A 14,872-nucleotide genomic window follows, 5' to 3' on the forward strand; every position below is an offset into this window, starting at 1 on the left:
AGCCAATGTTAATCCTGCCCTGCCCTCAGGAAACGCTGCCCAGAATTTTTTCAAGCGAAACACAATTTTGACTTTGTCTGGTTAGCTGTTCAGTAATTGTTAAATTTGACAAACTTCATATCCTAATGAGTTGAAATCAGAATCAAAGTCTGATGAACACACATCCATAAAAAGCATACCTCGTGGGCAATGCTAATGAATCTCATTTATACATATGTTGAGCCTGTAATATACTCTACCCCAGTTTTAGAACATGCAGAATCTAGAAATGTGATGCCTCTAAGCCATGAAAAAATGATATCTAAAATGTTGGTGGTATTTATTTTTGATTGCAATACTAATGACATCATTTAATTTGTACATTTTGGAACTCACTAAGCCATCCATCTTTCTTGACTGCTCAATATAATTAGAAGACCTCCAGGTTATAACCATGTGGCCTCCCCTTAATTAAACTGCATCGCAGCAGCATTAACATTTGCTCTCTTTTAAACTTCTCATCATAGCTGACATATTGCACAAAGCAAAAATGTGTATTTTCTCATCACTGCATTAACCTGGTTGATAACATCATCCTGACAACACTGAATCATTTGGTCCAATGTGCATCCTTCCATCTGCCACCTCATTTACATAACAGATAGTTGGCATTCAGTTCATTTTTTCTTCTGAATAATACAGGTGCAACCACTAATATCCCAGAGTTAGGAGGTAAATCATTTTCTATATAACTCCGTTTGGCTGTTGACAGCAGAAAATCCTGATCGGCACAAAATATGTACATTTCCTAATGAAGAGTATGGTTCAGCATGTGACCCACTTAGTCAGAACTGACTAAGTCGAGAAACAAAGGCTGGACGTGTATCTCTGGCAATGCTTGTGTCAAAGGAAATGCCTGTTATCCAGATCTTCCATTGATAGTACTGTCAACACACGGTGTGCAATTTAGAATATTTGTCAGATCAATTGTTTATATGAGTATTCAGTCACCCTCACACCTCCCACCTCCCACCTCCCCCCTCCCCCCCCCCCCCCCCCCCACCCCCCACCCCCACCCCACCCCACCCCCTCCCTCCCTCCCCAAACTAGCTTGCACTGTCATGCAGCCAAATTGTGGCTGATCCAATGTTGGTTTTCACACCATTCTGACAGGGAGCCTGACAGGGCACCTGTCAGATTTTGGCTTCATCACTTTGCCTTGGCTTTTCTGCCTAATGATTGTAATTGTTTTCAGTTCAGTTCAGTTCCTCCCTCCCTTCAACCTCATAAATCTATTACTATTCAGATGTGTTCAGTGTTTTCTACAGTGAGCATTCGACATTTAGAATCCCTGCCATTTCTCAATTTCCCATTGTTATGTCAGTGGAACTTTAATAACAATGCACAGTATATGGTACATGTTTTATGCATTGTTGGACCAACCACTACTGTATTGAGTATTGGCTGCCTTAAGAAAAAGATTTTTGTTGATAGCCTCCATCCTTCTCACTTACCCTGTGAAAAACTATGGTGTGCTAGTGGTGGAGGGAATGATTGTTAAGAGTGTTGGAACACTGCATTGTCCAGGATCACTTTGAGGACCTTGTAAATTGTTGAAGTTGTGCTCATTCGGATAAAAGGTGAGTATTGACTTCTGCTTTGTAGAGAGTAGAAAGGTGTCAGGAAGTCAGAAGATACAGTTCTCCTAGCAGAACAGCTTCTTTCTGACTGGGTCTTGTTCCCATTGTATGAATGTGTCTATTTGTGTTAAAGTTCTGAGCTTTGGTGATGTTAGCAGGATATTACTGGGTGATGTTTGAATATCAGGACTGGGAAGTTCATTGGATTGGTTAGACTGTCTCTCGTTGGAGATGGTGCTGGCAATGAATGTATTATCCCATCCTGAATGTTGCCCAGGGCGTACTGCACATGGGCATGAATTGCTTCAATGTCAGCAATGCACATTGCTTAAAAAATTACAGGCAGTATCTTGCCTGCTGAACCTTCACTGGTTGAACACCAAATCCATTCACTTGAATGGAGAGAATTGGTTGCAAGAAACCAAACAGAGTCAGAGTCGTACAGCATGGAAACAGGCCCTTCAGCCCAACTTGCCCGTGCAGACCAAGCTGCCCCATCTATACTCTAACCACCGGCCTGCATTTGGCCCATATCCATCTAAGCCTTTTCTGTCCATGTACGTGTCCAAATGTCTTTTAAATGGTGCTGTACTATCCACCTCAACCACCTCGTCTGACTGCTTATTCTATACACCCATCATCCTCTGTTTTGAAACATTTGTCACCTAAAATCTTTCTCCTCTGGTTCTTGATTCCCCTACTCTGGGCAAAATACTCTGTACAACTCCCCTATCTATTCTACTCATGATCTTGTACACATGCACAAAATCATCCCTCATCCTCCTGCACTCCAAGGAATAAAGTCCTAGTCTACCCTACCTCTAGGGTTGCCAACTGTCCCGTATTAGCCGGGACATCCCATATATTGGGCTAAATTGGTTTGTCCCATACCGTATTAGGCCTGGGGGGGGGGGGGCGCTGTATGCCTGGACACTGTAGGCCCGGACAGTGTAGGCCCAGACAGTGTAGGCCCGGGGGCCGCTGTAGGCCCGGACAGTGTGGGCGCGGAGGCCCGGGCGCCGCCAAATGGAGGTTGTGTAGCAATCCGCCTCCCAGTCCCGGCGGCCGCCATTGGTAGAGCGGAAGCACGTGGCCGCTGGCTGGGTGAGGTCATGTGGGGCGCAGGGCGGTGACGTCATCTTTTGTCTCTTATTTGGGAGTGAGAAAGTTGGCAACCCTACCTACCTCTCCCAACCTCTCCCAATAGCTCAAGCCTTCAAGCTCTGGAACATCCTTATAAATCTTCTCTGCCCTCGTTCCAGCGTAACAATATCTTTCCTCTCGCAGGTGACCAAAACTGCTTCTGAAACCCCATTCAGAAGAATGATCTGAAGAAAGGTTCCCGCCTAATGCAACTGTTAAAAATGCTCTTCTTCAAGAAAGTTTCTCTACCCTCCATAGATGCTGCCTGACTCGTTGAGTTCCTCCAACACTTTAGTTTCGCTCAAGATTCCAGCATCTGCAGTTTGGTGTGCCCGGTTGAAACATGGGTTGCAATGATTGACTGATTCCTTAACAGCACCCACAGAGGTGGAGAGAAAATTGATCAAGAAATAAGAGAAGCTTGTACTAAAGGTGGTACAATAATCATGGGATTTTTATCTTTAAAGTTATTGTATAAATCAAAGGTGTCTCATGATGAGTTCATAAAAGTGCATTTAGCACAGTTCTCGGGAAGAATATCCTATAAAATTAATAACTGAAAGGTTATCCCAGATCTAATGAGATAGGGTTAATTAGTAATCTCATTTTAATACAGAGAAAACTCGAGGGGCCATATGACCTATTCCTATCTCTTTTTGCATGTGTTCTTATTGCATAATTAGAAAAACGCAACTGTTAAAATGTTATTCTCCCATAAAGTTTCTGATTTATCTGTAATGTTAATCAAAGGGTTTGTGGTGGGTTTTTTCTGAAGAATACTGCGGCATATTGGAATCACACCACAATGCAATTAATTGTCATTGTTGGTTCTGACCATCAGAGATTTCCTGAAAGATTATGCTTCAGTGAATGAACAGAAATTCTTTTCAATAATATGTTTAGAGATTATAGATACTGTACAGTGTGGAAACAGGCCCTTCAACCCATCAAGTCCGCACTGACCCGTGCACTAGTTCTATGTTATCCCACTTTCATATCCTACGTACTAGGGGCAATTTACAGAGGCCAATTAACCTACAAACCTGCATGTCTTTAGAATGTGGGAGGAAACTGGACCTCCCAGAAAAGACCCACGCAGTCACTAAGAGAATGTACAAAGTCTGCACAGACCCGACCCATAGTCAGGATTGCAGGAAAAATGTTCCTGATGTTGGGGGAGTCCAGAACCAGGGGTTACAGTTTAAGAATAAGGGGTAGGCCATTTAGGACTGAGATGAGGAAAAACTTTTTCACCCAGAGAGTTGTGAATCAGTGGAATTCTCTGCCACAGAAGGCAGTGGAGGCCAATTCACTGTTTTCAAGAGAGAGTTAGTTATAGCTCTTCAGGCAAACCGAATCAAGGGATACGGGGAGAAAGCAGGAACAGGGTACTGATTTTGGATGATCAGCCATGATCACATTGAATGGCGGTGCTGGCTCGAAGGGCCAAATGGCCTACTCCTGCACCTATTGTCTATGTTTCTGTGAACCGGTCTTTATGCCGCTGTGAGGTACAACTCTACCGCTGTGCCACTGTGCCACCCACATTGTTTCACATTTATATGCTTTACATGGTTTTTTTTCCATTCTCTCCATTTTATTGGCCAGTTTCCAGATACATAGCAATTTTGTGTCTTAAAAACGGCGCTATATAAATAAGATATATTTTTTTAAAGCCATGTAGAGTGCTTTCATGTACCTTGGGTAATTCTAAAATACATCACAATTTCTTAACATGTGATATTAAAGCAAATGGAATTTAGGTTAAACTAGGCTTCAAAGCAGAATATGCAGGAACTGAGGAAAGAATTAAATCACAATTTGTACAATATATAGAACTAATATCCAGGACGACATCATTTTAGATGGTATTTTATCATATTGCCAATCTAAAATGAAATTTGCAGAATATTTCTAGTTCACTTTTCAATGGAGCATAATACAGGGAGCCTTGAAGGCAGAAAAGGGAAGTGTACCTAAGTTTTAAGACAATGAAATCAGACAGACTGTTATATTGAGGAATTTAAAGCAATTAAGGCTGAAAACAAGCGAGCGATTAAAAGGGCCAAAAGGGGTAAAAAAATGCCTTTGCCAAGTCGGATTCAAGAAAATCCCAAAGCTTTTTGAATGTACATTGAAAACAAGAGAGTAACCAAGGACAAGGTAGCTCAAGGATAAAGGAGATAATTCTACATCTCACAAAGTTAGAATTCCACTCAAGGTTAAAGGAGAGAGTTTGTGCTTGGAGTCAGGAGACTGCCTCAATAGCAAGGATGTCCTTCCTCAAATTAGGAGACCAATACTGCACACAATACTCCAGATGTGGCCTCACCAGGGCCCTATACAACTGCAAAAGGACTTATTTGCTCCTGTACTCAAATCCTCTCGTTACGAAGGCCAACATGCCATTAGCTTTCCTCACTACCTGCTGTACCTGCACGCTTACTTGCAGTGACTGGTGTACAAGGACACCAAGGTCTCGTTGCACTTCCCCTTTACCTAATCTGACACAATTGAGATAATAATCTGCCTCCTTATTTTTGCCCGCAAAGTGGATAACCTAATTTATCTACATTATACTGCATCTGCCATGCATCTGCCCACTCACTCAACCTGTCCAAGTCACCCTGCAACCTCCTAACATCCTCTTCGCAGTTCACACTGCCACCCAGCTTTGTGTCATCCGCAAACTTGCTCGTGGTACTTATATAACTTATATACTTAATAATACCAAGATTGCTGGAGTTGCAGACTGTGAGGATGACTGTCAAAGTATACAGTGCGATATACATACATGGGTGAAGAAGTGGCAGGTGGGGTTTAATCCAAGCAATTGTGAGGTGTTGCACTTTGGGACGCCGAATGTAAGGGGAACATTTTCAGTAAATGGAAAGAACATAAATAGCATTGATGTTCAGAGGGATCTTGGAGTCCAAGTCTGATAGTGACAATACAAATAGATAGAGCGGTTCAGAAGACATATGGTACCCTTACCATCATTGGTCAGGAATTGAATATAAGAGTTAGAAAGTCAAAATGTAGCTTTATAAAGACTGTGGTTATGCCACACTTGAAGTATTGCATGCAGTTCTGGTCACCCTATTACAGCGTAAATGTGGAGGCATTGAAACATAGAAACATAGAAAATAGGTGCAGGAGGAGGCCATTTGCCCCCTCGAGACAGCACCGCCATTCATTGTGATCATGGCTGATCATCTACAATCAGTAACCTGCACCTGCCTTCTCCCCATATCCCTTGATTCCACTAGCCCCTAGAGCTCTATCTAACTAGATCTAATTGGAGAGGTGTAGAAGATGTTTACCAAAATGCTGCTTAGATTTGGGGATATTAGCTAGAAGGAGAGGTTGCACAGACGACCTACTTTCTCTGGAACGCCGGAGGTTGAGGGGAGACCTGATAGAAGTATATAAAATTATGCGTGGCACAGATAGGGTAGACAGACAGGACCTTTTTGTTAGGGTGGAAATGTGGAAGGCTAACAGGCTTAGCTTTACGGTGAGAGGGGCAATGTTGAAAGAAGATGAATGGGGCAAGTTTATTTACACAAACGGTGATGAGAGTCTGGATCTCGCTGCCAGGGTTGATGGTGGAGGCAGATACGAGTGTGACATTTAAGAGGTGTTTAGATATTTACGTGCATATGCAGGGAATAGAGAGATATGGATCACTTGCAGACAGATGAGTTTAGTTTATCTTGGCATCATGTTCGGCACAGACATTTGGGCCAAAAGGCCTGTTCCTGTGCTGTACCTTTCTATGTTTTATGTTCTACTAGACCAAGTGGACCCGTTGGGCCCAAACCTCTCCTGCATTGGTGCAGCACCTTCTCCTCCGCCCCTCCTCCCTCTCCCCTCCCCCCTTCCCCCTCCCCTCCCCCCCTCTCCCTCCCCCTCCTCCCCTTCCCCTTCCCCTCCCCATCCTCTCCCCCTCAACTCCCCTTATCCTCCATTCTCCCCCCTCCATCCATCCCCCCTCCCTCCACCCCCCTTCCCTCCCTCCCTCCCTACCCCTCCCTCCCTAGGAGATAGATTTAAACTTTAAAATGTGAATAACTTTAAAAATATAACACCAATTTCAATGAAACTTATTCCATTAGCATACGATGGTGTGTAAGGTAGGCCTAAAATTATTGTGCTATCGTGCACCGTTTTGGCTGTAGTTTAGGAACAAACAAACAAACAAACGAGTGTTTTAGTATATAGATAATCTAATATGTTATTGAATTCCAAGGAGAGAAATTATCAAAATTACCAAGAAAACAGGTAGCTCTGCAATAACGCAATAGTTGCATTCCCAAGAAACATTGCATTATAGAAAATTATATTATTAAAAACAATTGTACCAATGGGGAAAATGGCATTAGGGGCTTGAGACTTTCAGCCTCACAATAATAGTTATTTTTTTCACAAGATTTTGAAAAGCAAAACTCTTTTTAATAGCCACAAGTGTATATTTCAAGTTTATATTCACTTTATATCCAATTAATGTTTTTGAAATTTATGTTGTAGCGCTCAAATATTTGTTAAAATTATTTTAATTTAAAAATCACAGAATGAATGTTCTTATTGATATTATATTTGATTAATGATATTATATTGGTGAAAGACCGGAAAGTATGTGTTTAAAGAAAACAAGAGCAAATTTGTTCCCAGTTAATCGATTTCGCCTCAATTCCAATCTTTCTATCTATGCTGCAAGATGAACACCATATTCAATAAATGATATGGAGAAAAACTGTTTTGTTTTACTTCCTGAGTCAGTGGCAAAACATTGAGGAAAGTACAGAGAGAAGCTCCCAAAATTCAGCTATATAGTGGATTAGGATTATTCTGCAATCTACAAACCAGCCTCCAGGATACTGCCATGAGCAACCATGAAACTATTGCGGGAGTAAAGGAAATCATATACCATTTAAAAAAAACAAAAATATTTTAAATATTTTAAGTTCCTCCAGCTTTACATTTGACTCTTCATCTTCCTTCCTCATCTGACAGACTATGGTCTCCATTTCACCTCTAGCTTTTATTACTATCTCCACCCTCTCTGGTTCAACATTTCACTCACCATCTTCCTTACTTATCACATCTGCACCCTTTTGTCTTCTCCATATCACACCCAGCCTGGGTTACTATCTCTACCCATCTCTCCCTCACTTGACTCATCCAACTATCAGCCCTCCTTATCTGTATCCATCTAATACCTGTCAGTTTATGTCCCACCCCTTCCCTCACTTTCATTACCAATATTTTCACTAATAGTCCATCAGTCTGAAGAAGGGTCCTGACCCGAAACATCATCTGTCCATTCCCCTGCACACATGCTGCGTAACCTGCTGAGCTCCTCCAGCACTGTGTTTCTTGTTCCAGCAGCTGCAATCTCGTGTCTCCCTTTAAGTACCTTGTTCTTTTGTAAAACTGGAAATTGTCTAATACTCAGGAATCCATCTTAGAGATGATAAAGTATTAAGGGTTTAAAATCAAGTTGGTTTTATGAAATTAAAATCCAGATCCACATGACCAAATTGAATGGTTGAACAGGCTTGAGTGCTGAAGTGCCCACTTCTACTTCTGCAGTGAGTTAACATATTATTACTGGATATTATTATTGGATAAAATATTATTATTGGACATATTATTACTGGATAGAAATACATCCTCAATCACAAAGGACAAACACCAAATATATCCATAATGTTCCTAATATTTGAACACACTACAAATCTCAGATCAAAAGTCACACATTCTATTTCATTGAAAATATATATAGACCGGAAGATTCTTTTTCAAATCGTTTGAAAAATTCCAACAATTCTCAACGCCTGTAAACTCTTGGCAATAATCTCCAGTTACGACATCAGACTTCTCACCCCTTAATTAATGGAGCTTAAAACTTAGGAAGAAAATATACATATGTCACTTTATTGTAGACTTAGCACAAACAACAAAATTCGTGTTACTCTGATTTGTAAAGGTATCATTTAGTTAAGTGATCAAATCTAAACTAATGTATCAAATACTATTTTAACAAAATATCTTTTTATTCTTTGCTCAGCTGGACCATTATCTGCCAGTCCCCTACAGCCTTCCAGCAACCTCAGATATCAAGTTTAATTCCCTGAAGACCCTGTTTCTGGGAAGAGTCGTGGGTAAGTATAGACAATTTTCCAAACAAAGCATGTGATTTTAATGTTACTATATTGCCCAATTTTAGGTGAGGTAAAAATATGGCAAATGCACAGAATTTCCTTCATTGATGTGGTTATTATGTCCGGCCAGAAACTTGCATCAAAATTTCCAAAGAATCTGATCAAAATTTGCACAAATGTATAATCCAGTATAAAACTAGAAATCAGTGTGAACATTACTGTCTTATTCAGATTCCCTTTTATCTTATTGATGTCATAAATTATAGATTGTTGTCACCAGCTGATCATTTATTTACATGAAACACAGACTATTAAAGACAATGCCATCATACTTTATAGTGCAATAGTTTTAATTGAAGAAGAAAACAGTAAAAAAAATAAGGGAAGTACGATAAGGGAAAAAGTTAAACTGTTTCAGAAACTATTGCTGCAATACCCCAAAAATAATGGTCTTGGGATGCACAGATCTAGTGTAAAAGCGTGAGATTTATGTTCGCTGATCTTTTATATAAGCCAAACCCATATTTATATTGAAGTGAAGTTTTGGTGGATGCAAATTGGGAATGGTGCAAATAATTAATGAAATTTGTATGTGAGAATGTGTTATTGTGAAATAGTAATTTGCAAATTATTTTCAAGGAAATCAAATATTTGGGACATGCATATAATGGATGATTGATACTCCAACATTAATTAGTACTTGTGAACAAAGATATATTTTCAACCCAAAAATATTAAAGTTGTATACTAGACATAAAGTAAGAAAGCATTTGGCTCACCAAGACCATCACAGTTCTTTGTGAGAATTATTCAGTTAATTCAACTTTCTTCTTTCCCCATAATGCCATAGAGTTAGAGTCATTCAGCACAGAAACAGGCTCTACAGCCCAACATGTCCACGCCAACCAAGATACCCATTCTACTTTAGTCCCATCTGCCCACATATGGCCCATATCCCTCTGAATCTTTCCTATCCATGTACCTGTGAAAATGTATTTTAAATGTTGTTATATTGAACAACCTCCCCTGGCAGCTCATTCCATATACCTACCGCCCTCTGTGTGAAAATGTTGCCCTTCAGGTTTCTAATAAATTTTTCCTCACTCACCTTAAATCTTTTGTCCTCTGTTTTTTTTATTCCCCTACTCCTGGTAAAAGACTCTGTGCATTCACCCTATCTATTCCCCTCATGATTTTATACACCGCTATAAGATCACCCCTTAGCCTCCTGCATTGCGGCACGGTCCTAAAGTCCTAGCCTGCCCAGGTCCTCGGGCGGCATGGTCGTGCAGTGGTAGAGTTGCTGCCTTATCATATCATCATATCATATCATATATCATATATATACAGCCGGAAACCCGCCCAGTGATCCCCATACATTAACACTATCCTACACCCACTAGGGACAATTTTTACATTTACCCAGCCAATTAACCTACAAACCTGTACGTCTTTGGAGTGTACTTACTCCACTTACTTGCAGTGCCAGAGACCCGGGTTCGATCCCGACCATGGGATTTGTCTTAATTAACATGATCTCCTACGCACAAAACCAGGCTGAGAATCCCCAATCAGTCCCTATCTATTCAAATGCATATATATCTTATCCCTCAGATAACTGCATTAACTATTTCCCTTCATGTAGTTATTCATTTTGTTTCCGAATGCATTACACAACCCTTTCACATCAACTATTCCAGATCACAAAACCTCTTTTACTACCACTTCCTAGATTTTAAGCAATTAAGCAAACTCGTTGTGTCCCTTTAACTCCATGAACATTGATTTTGCTAACAAATGAGGTACTTTGTGAAACACCAAAGGTCTGTGTATGCAATACGTTTAAGTAAGGTTTCAATTAAGTTAATGAAATGTGATTTACCTTAAACCAATGCTAACTTTCACGTATTGGCTACTCTTTTCAAATGCCACTAAATTGTGCCTCAGATTATTTTCATTTCCTTTGCAACAATATTAGACTAATTGGTTTGCAGTTATCTACTCTGGCTCTTTTTTTAATGGGTGTTTCACTGCTATAATTCTTTGGTGCAAGTCTATTTTCCAAGGAGGAAAGGAAGGCCGTGGACAGTCGCCACAATTTTGGCTCCTACTTTCCTTCATTAAACCAGGATGCTTCCCATCCAGACTGGGTGACTTATCCACTTTGAACGTCTCAAAGGGCTAAAGCCAAATTTCACTGTCTAACCTTGTTTTTGCGGTCGTGTTACGTGAAGGAGGTGAAAGGAAGTCCTCCAAATATCAAGTCAATTTTGGCTGGAATTAACAGGAGGTTGTTAACTCTGGGTTTTGGCTAGTTCTGAATTCAAAACGACATAAAATGCAAGTAGTAATATACCAATGCAGTTGTGTGAAGACATATTTTAAACCATCTGTTCCTAAATTAATGATGATCAGAATTTATGAGAATGAAATACAGGTTTGATTTCCAGCTCCGAGTATTTAAAGAACATTTTTATTCAAGTTATGTTTAATTTAATGAGCGATACACATTTCTTCACTCTGACATAGGAAGTTAATCTGCTAATACTAAACCCATGCTCACTCACAGAATGGAAAGTGCTTCCATGTCTAATGAGATATCTTTGCTTCCGAATTTGCATTAGCACAATGACAATTTTTATTATTACTGGGATACATGAATAAAAAATGCTTGTGTTAATGCTTGTGCTGAAACCAGGTCTCATATCCATTTTTCCGAAGCTGACTCTGTGGGTTAGTTGATTAATGACCTAGTCCTTTTCATTGTGGCTGCTGCTCAGTGATGTAATAACACCTGCAATACAAGATTTCTGCTAATAAAATAAAACATTTATTTGCTTTTTTTGCATAGATTTATGTTCACATTTTGAACGACAGTAAGTGACACAAACAGTGATAGTCCTGCACTCAGTTTCTGGTCTGTACTATGGAGAAGGAGTGTCACACTTGTCCTCAGCACCTTTATAAGAATAAGCTCAGGCTTTTTTCGAAGAGATACAGTGCGGAAATAGACCCTTCAGCCCACCCGATCAGCGATCCCTGAACATTAACACTATCCTGTACACTAGGGACAATTTACAATTTTTATCCTAGCCAATTAAACTACACACCTGTATGTCTTTGGAATGTGGGAGGAAACCGGAGCTCCCGGAGAAAACACACGGGGAGAAGGTACAAACTCCGTGCAGACAGCACCCATAGTCAGGATCGAACCCAGGTCTCTGGCGCTGTAAGGCAGCAATTCTACTGCTGCGCCACTGTGCTGCTCCATTTAGCTTGCATTGATCAAAAAGCATTGCAGGTGAGGTGCTGCATTTTGGTAGGACAAATCAAAATAGGACGTACAGGGTAAATGGTAGGGAATTGAGGAATGCAGTGGAACAGAGGGATCTGGGAATAACTGTGCATTGTTCCCTGAAGGTGGAATCTCATGTGGATAGGGTGGTGAAGAAGGCGTTTGGTATGCTTGCCTTTATAAATCAGAGCATCGAGTATAGAAGTTGGGATGTAATGTTAAAATTGTACAGGGCATTGGTGAGGCCGAATCTGGAGTATGGTGTGCAGTTCTGGTCGCCAAATTATAGGAAGGATGTCGACAAAATGGAGAGGGTACAGAGGAGATTTACTAGAATGTTGCCTGGGTTTCAGCACTTAAGCTACAGAGAGAGGTTGAGCAGGTTGGGTCTTTATTCTTTGGAGCGTAGAAGGTTGAGGGGGGACTTGATAGAGGTTTTTAAAATTTTGAGAGGGACGGACAGCGTTGACGTGGGTAGGCTTTTCCCTTTGAGAGTGGGGAAGATTCCAACAAGGGGACATAGCTTCAGAATTGAGGGACAAAAGTTTAGGGGTAACATGAGGGGTAACTTCTTTACTCAGAGTATGGTGGCTGTATGGAATGGGCTTCCGGTGGAAGTGGTGGAGGCAGGCTCAATTTTATTATTTAAGAGTAAATTGGATAGGTATATGGATAAGAGGGGATTAGAGGGTTATGGTCTGAGTGCAGGTAGATGAGACTAGGTCAGGGAGAGTGGTCGGCGTGGACTGGTAGGGCCGAACGGGCCTGTTTCCGTGCTGTAGTTGTTATATGGTTATATGGCATCATTGGTGTCTAATATCTGTAAAATGGTCACTGAAATGGAACTGATAAACATACAAATTAGCAACAGGTGTAGAGTATTCAACCCCTCAAGCATGTTTTGCCATTTAATAAGATCTTGCTTGATCTAACTGCAAACTGAACTGCGCATTTCGATTTTCACAGGGGAGCCTTCTTTATAGTAGTTTATTGTCACATGTACCTCGATACAGTGATATTCTTTGTTTTGCATACAATTCAAGTAAAATCAAAATACTATACATCAGCATAATCATAAATAAGTACAAAAGTGCAATGATTGCAGTGTAAGAATAGTATGTTTCCACCTCTTCACTATTCCACCCTTTGAGAAAACAAATCGCAACCATCTGAAAAGTTTAAAAAATTTCACCTCATCTGTCTTAAATTGGTGACCCCCTTACTTTAAACAATAATCCCCACTGCTAGATTCTCCCGCAACAGAAAAGATACTCTCCACATCAAGGCCTCTCAGGGTCTGATATACAAACGCTCCCCGACTTACATAAGGGTAATGTCCCACGGTCCCTTGTGTAAGTCAGATGTTACATAAATCAGACACGGAAGTGCTACTGCGCATGCGTAGATTTACTATTCGACGCGGAAACCACGTAGGAGCTCCAACACTCCACAAGGGCATCAGTGAGCTTAAAGAATGGCTTATGTAAACCCATGTTTACTTAAGTCGACTATTATGTAAGTCGGGGAATGCCTGCATTCAAAGCAAGGCTCCCTCACTCTTCCAAACTCCAACCTTAGCCTGTCCAACCTTTCCTCATCAGATAACCCAGGTATCACAGGGCATTCCAGCTAATAGTCACTGGACTACTTACAACACATTAAGATCCTTTCTTAAGCAAAAAGACCACTATAACACAAAGTCCTCCAGTTGTGGTATCACCAATGCCTTATTTAGCCATGATCACAATGAATGGCGGTGCTGGCTCGAAGGGCCAAATGGGCTCCTCCTGTACCTGTTTTCTATGTAACCAAAGCATAATATCCCTACTTTTATATGTGCTTACCCAAGCAATAAACAGTGTTCTGTTAGCTTTCCTAATCAGCTGCCACGCCTGCTTACCAGCCCTTTGCACATCATGTGCTTGGGCCTTCTGCATCGCAGAACTGTGATCTTTCACCCTTTAGATGATATGCTTTTTTTTTTTTGTTGCTGCAAAATGAACAATTTCACATTTTTCCACATTGTTCTCATTTACCAACCTTTCCCACTTTGACTTATTCACATCGCTTTGCAACCTCCGCATGCCCTCTGCACAACTTATTTTCCCACCTATGTTACCCAGCAAATTCAACAACCCTACCTCCCTTCAGTACCCAAACCTTTACATAATTTTAAAAGGTTGAGGCTCCAGTCTAATCTTTGGAGCACACCACTCATTACACCAAGCCAACCTGAAGAGCAACCCATTTGTGACTTGTGTTTCCTATTATCCTGACCAGTATGCTATCTCCTGCACTTTGAACTTTTATTTTCCACTATAACTTTTGATGCAACCCTTTATCAAAAATGTTCCTTTACCAACAACATGTTACCTCTTCCCTTTCACAAAACCACATTGATTTTGTCTTATTTCCTTGAATTTTCCCAAATACCCTGCTGTATCATCTGACAAAGTACTGTGTGGCAACCAGTTCCAATTGAAGTATTTTAACAGATGGACAAAAAAATGGCAAAAACGGGCACTTTCTCAGGAGATCTGTGTTCGTTTATCTTTTTAGCATGTGTCTCTTCTCAAACAGACAGGGGAAAATAATTCAAAAATTCTTTGGTGTATACAATGAATGGAATGATTTTGTTTCAACAATGT

General features: G+C 40.6%; 1 protein-coding gene across 1 annotated transcript in view; it reads left to right on the plus strand.

Annotated features, from left to right (window-relative positions):
* LOC144604190 (contactin-associated protein-like 2) overlaps positions 1-14,872 on the plus strand; it is a 1,366,128-nt gene that overhangs the window by 1,288,381 nt on the left and 62,875 nt on the right. The window contains exon 21 of the mRNA XM_078418400.1: positions 8,836-8,929. Within this exon, the coding sequence (XP_078274526.1) occupies positions 8,836-8,929 (94 nt within the window). The remainder of the gene's footprint in view (positions 1-8,835; positions 8,930-14,872) is intronic.

Source organism: Rhinoraja longicauda, chromosome 2 (assembly GCF_053455715.1).
Source record: "Rhinoraja longicauda isolate Sanriku21f chromosome 2, sRhiLon1.1, whole genome shotgun sequence".
In the NCBI taxonomy this organism is placed as follows: Eukaryota; Metazoa; Chordata; class Chondrichthyes; order Rajiformes; family Arhynchobatidae; genus Rhinoraja; species Rhinoraja longicauda.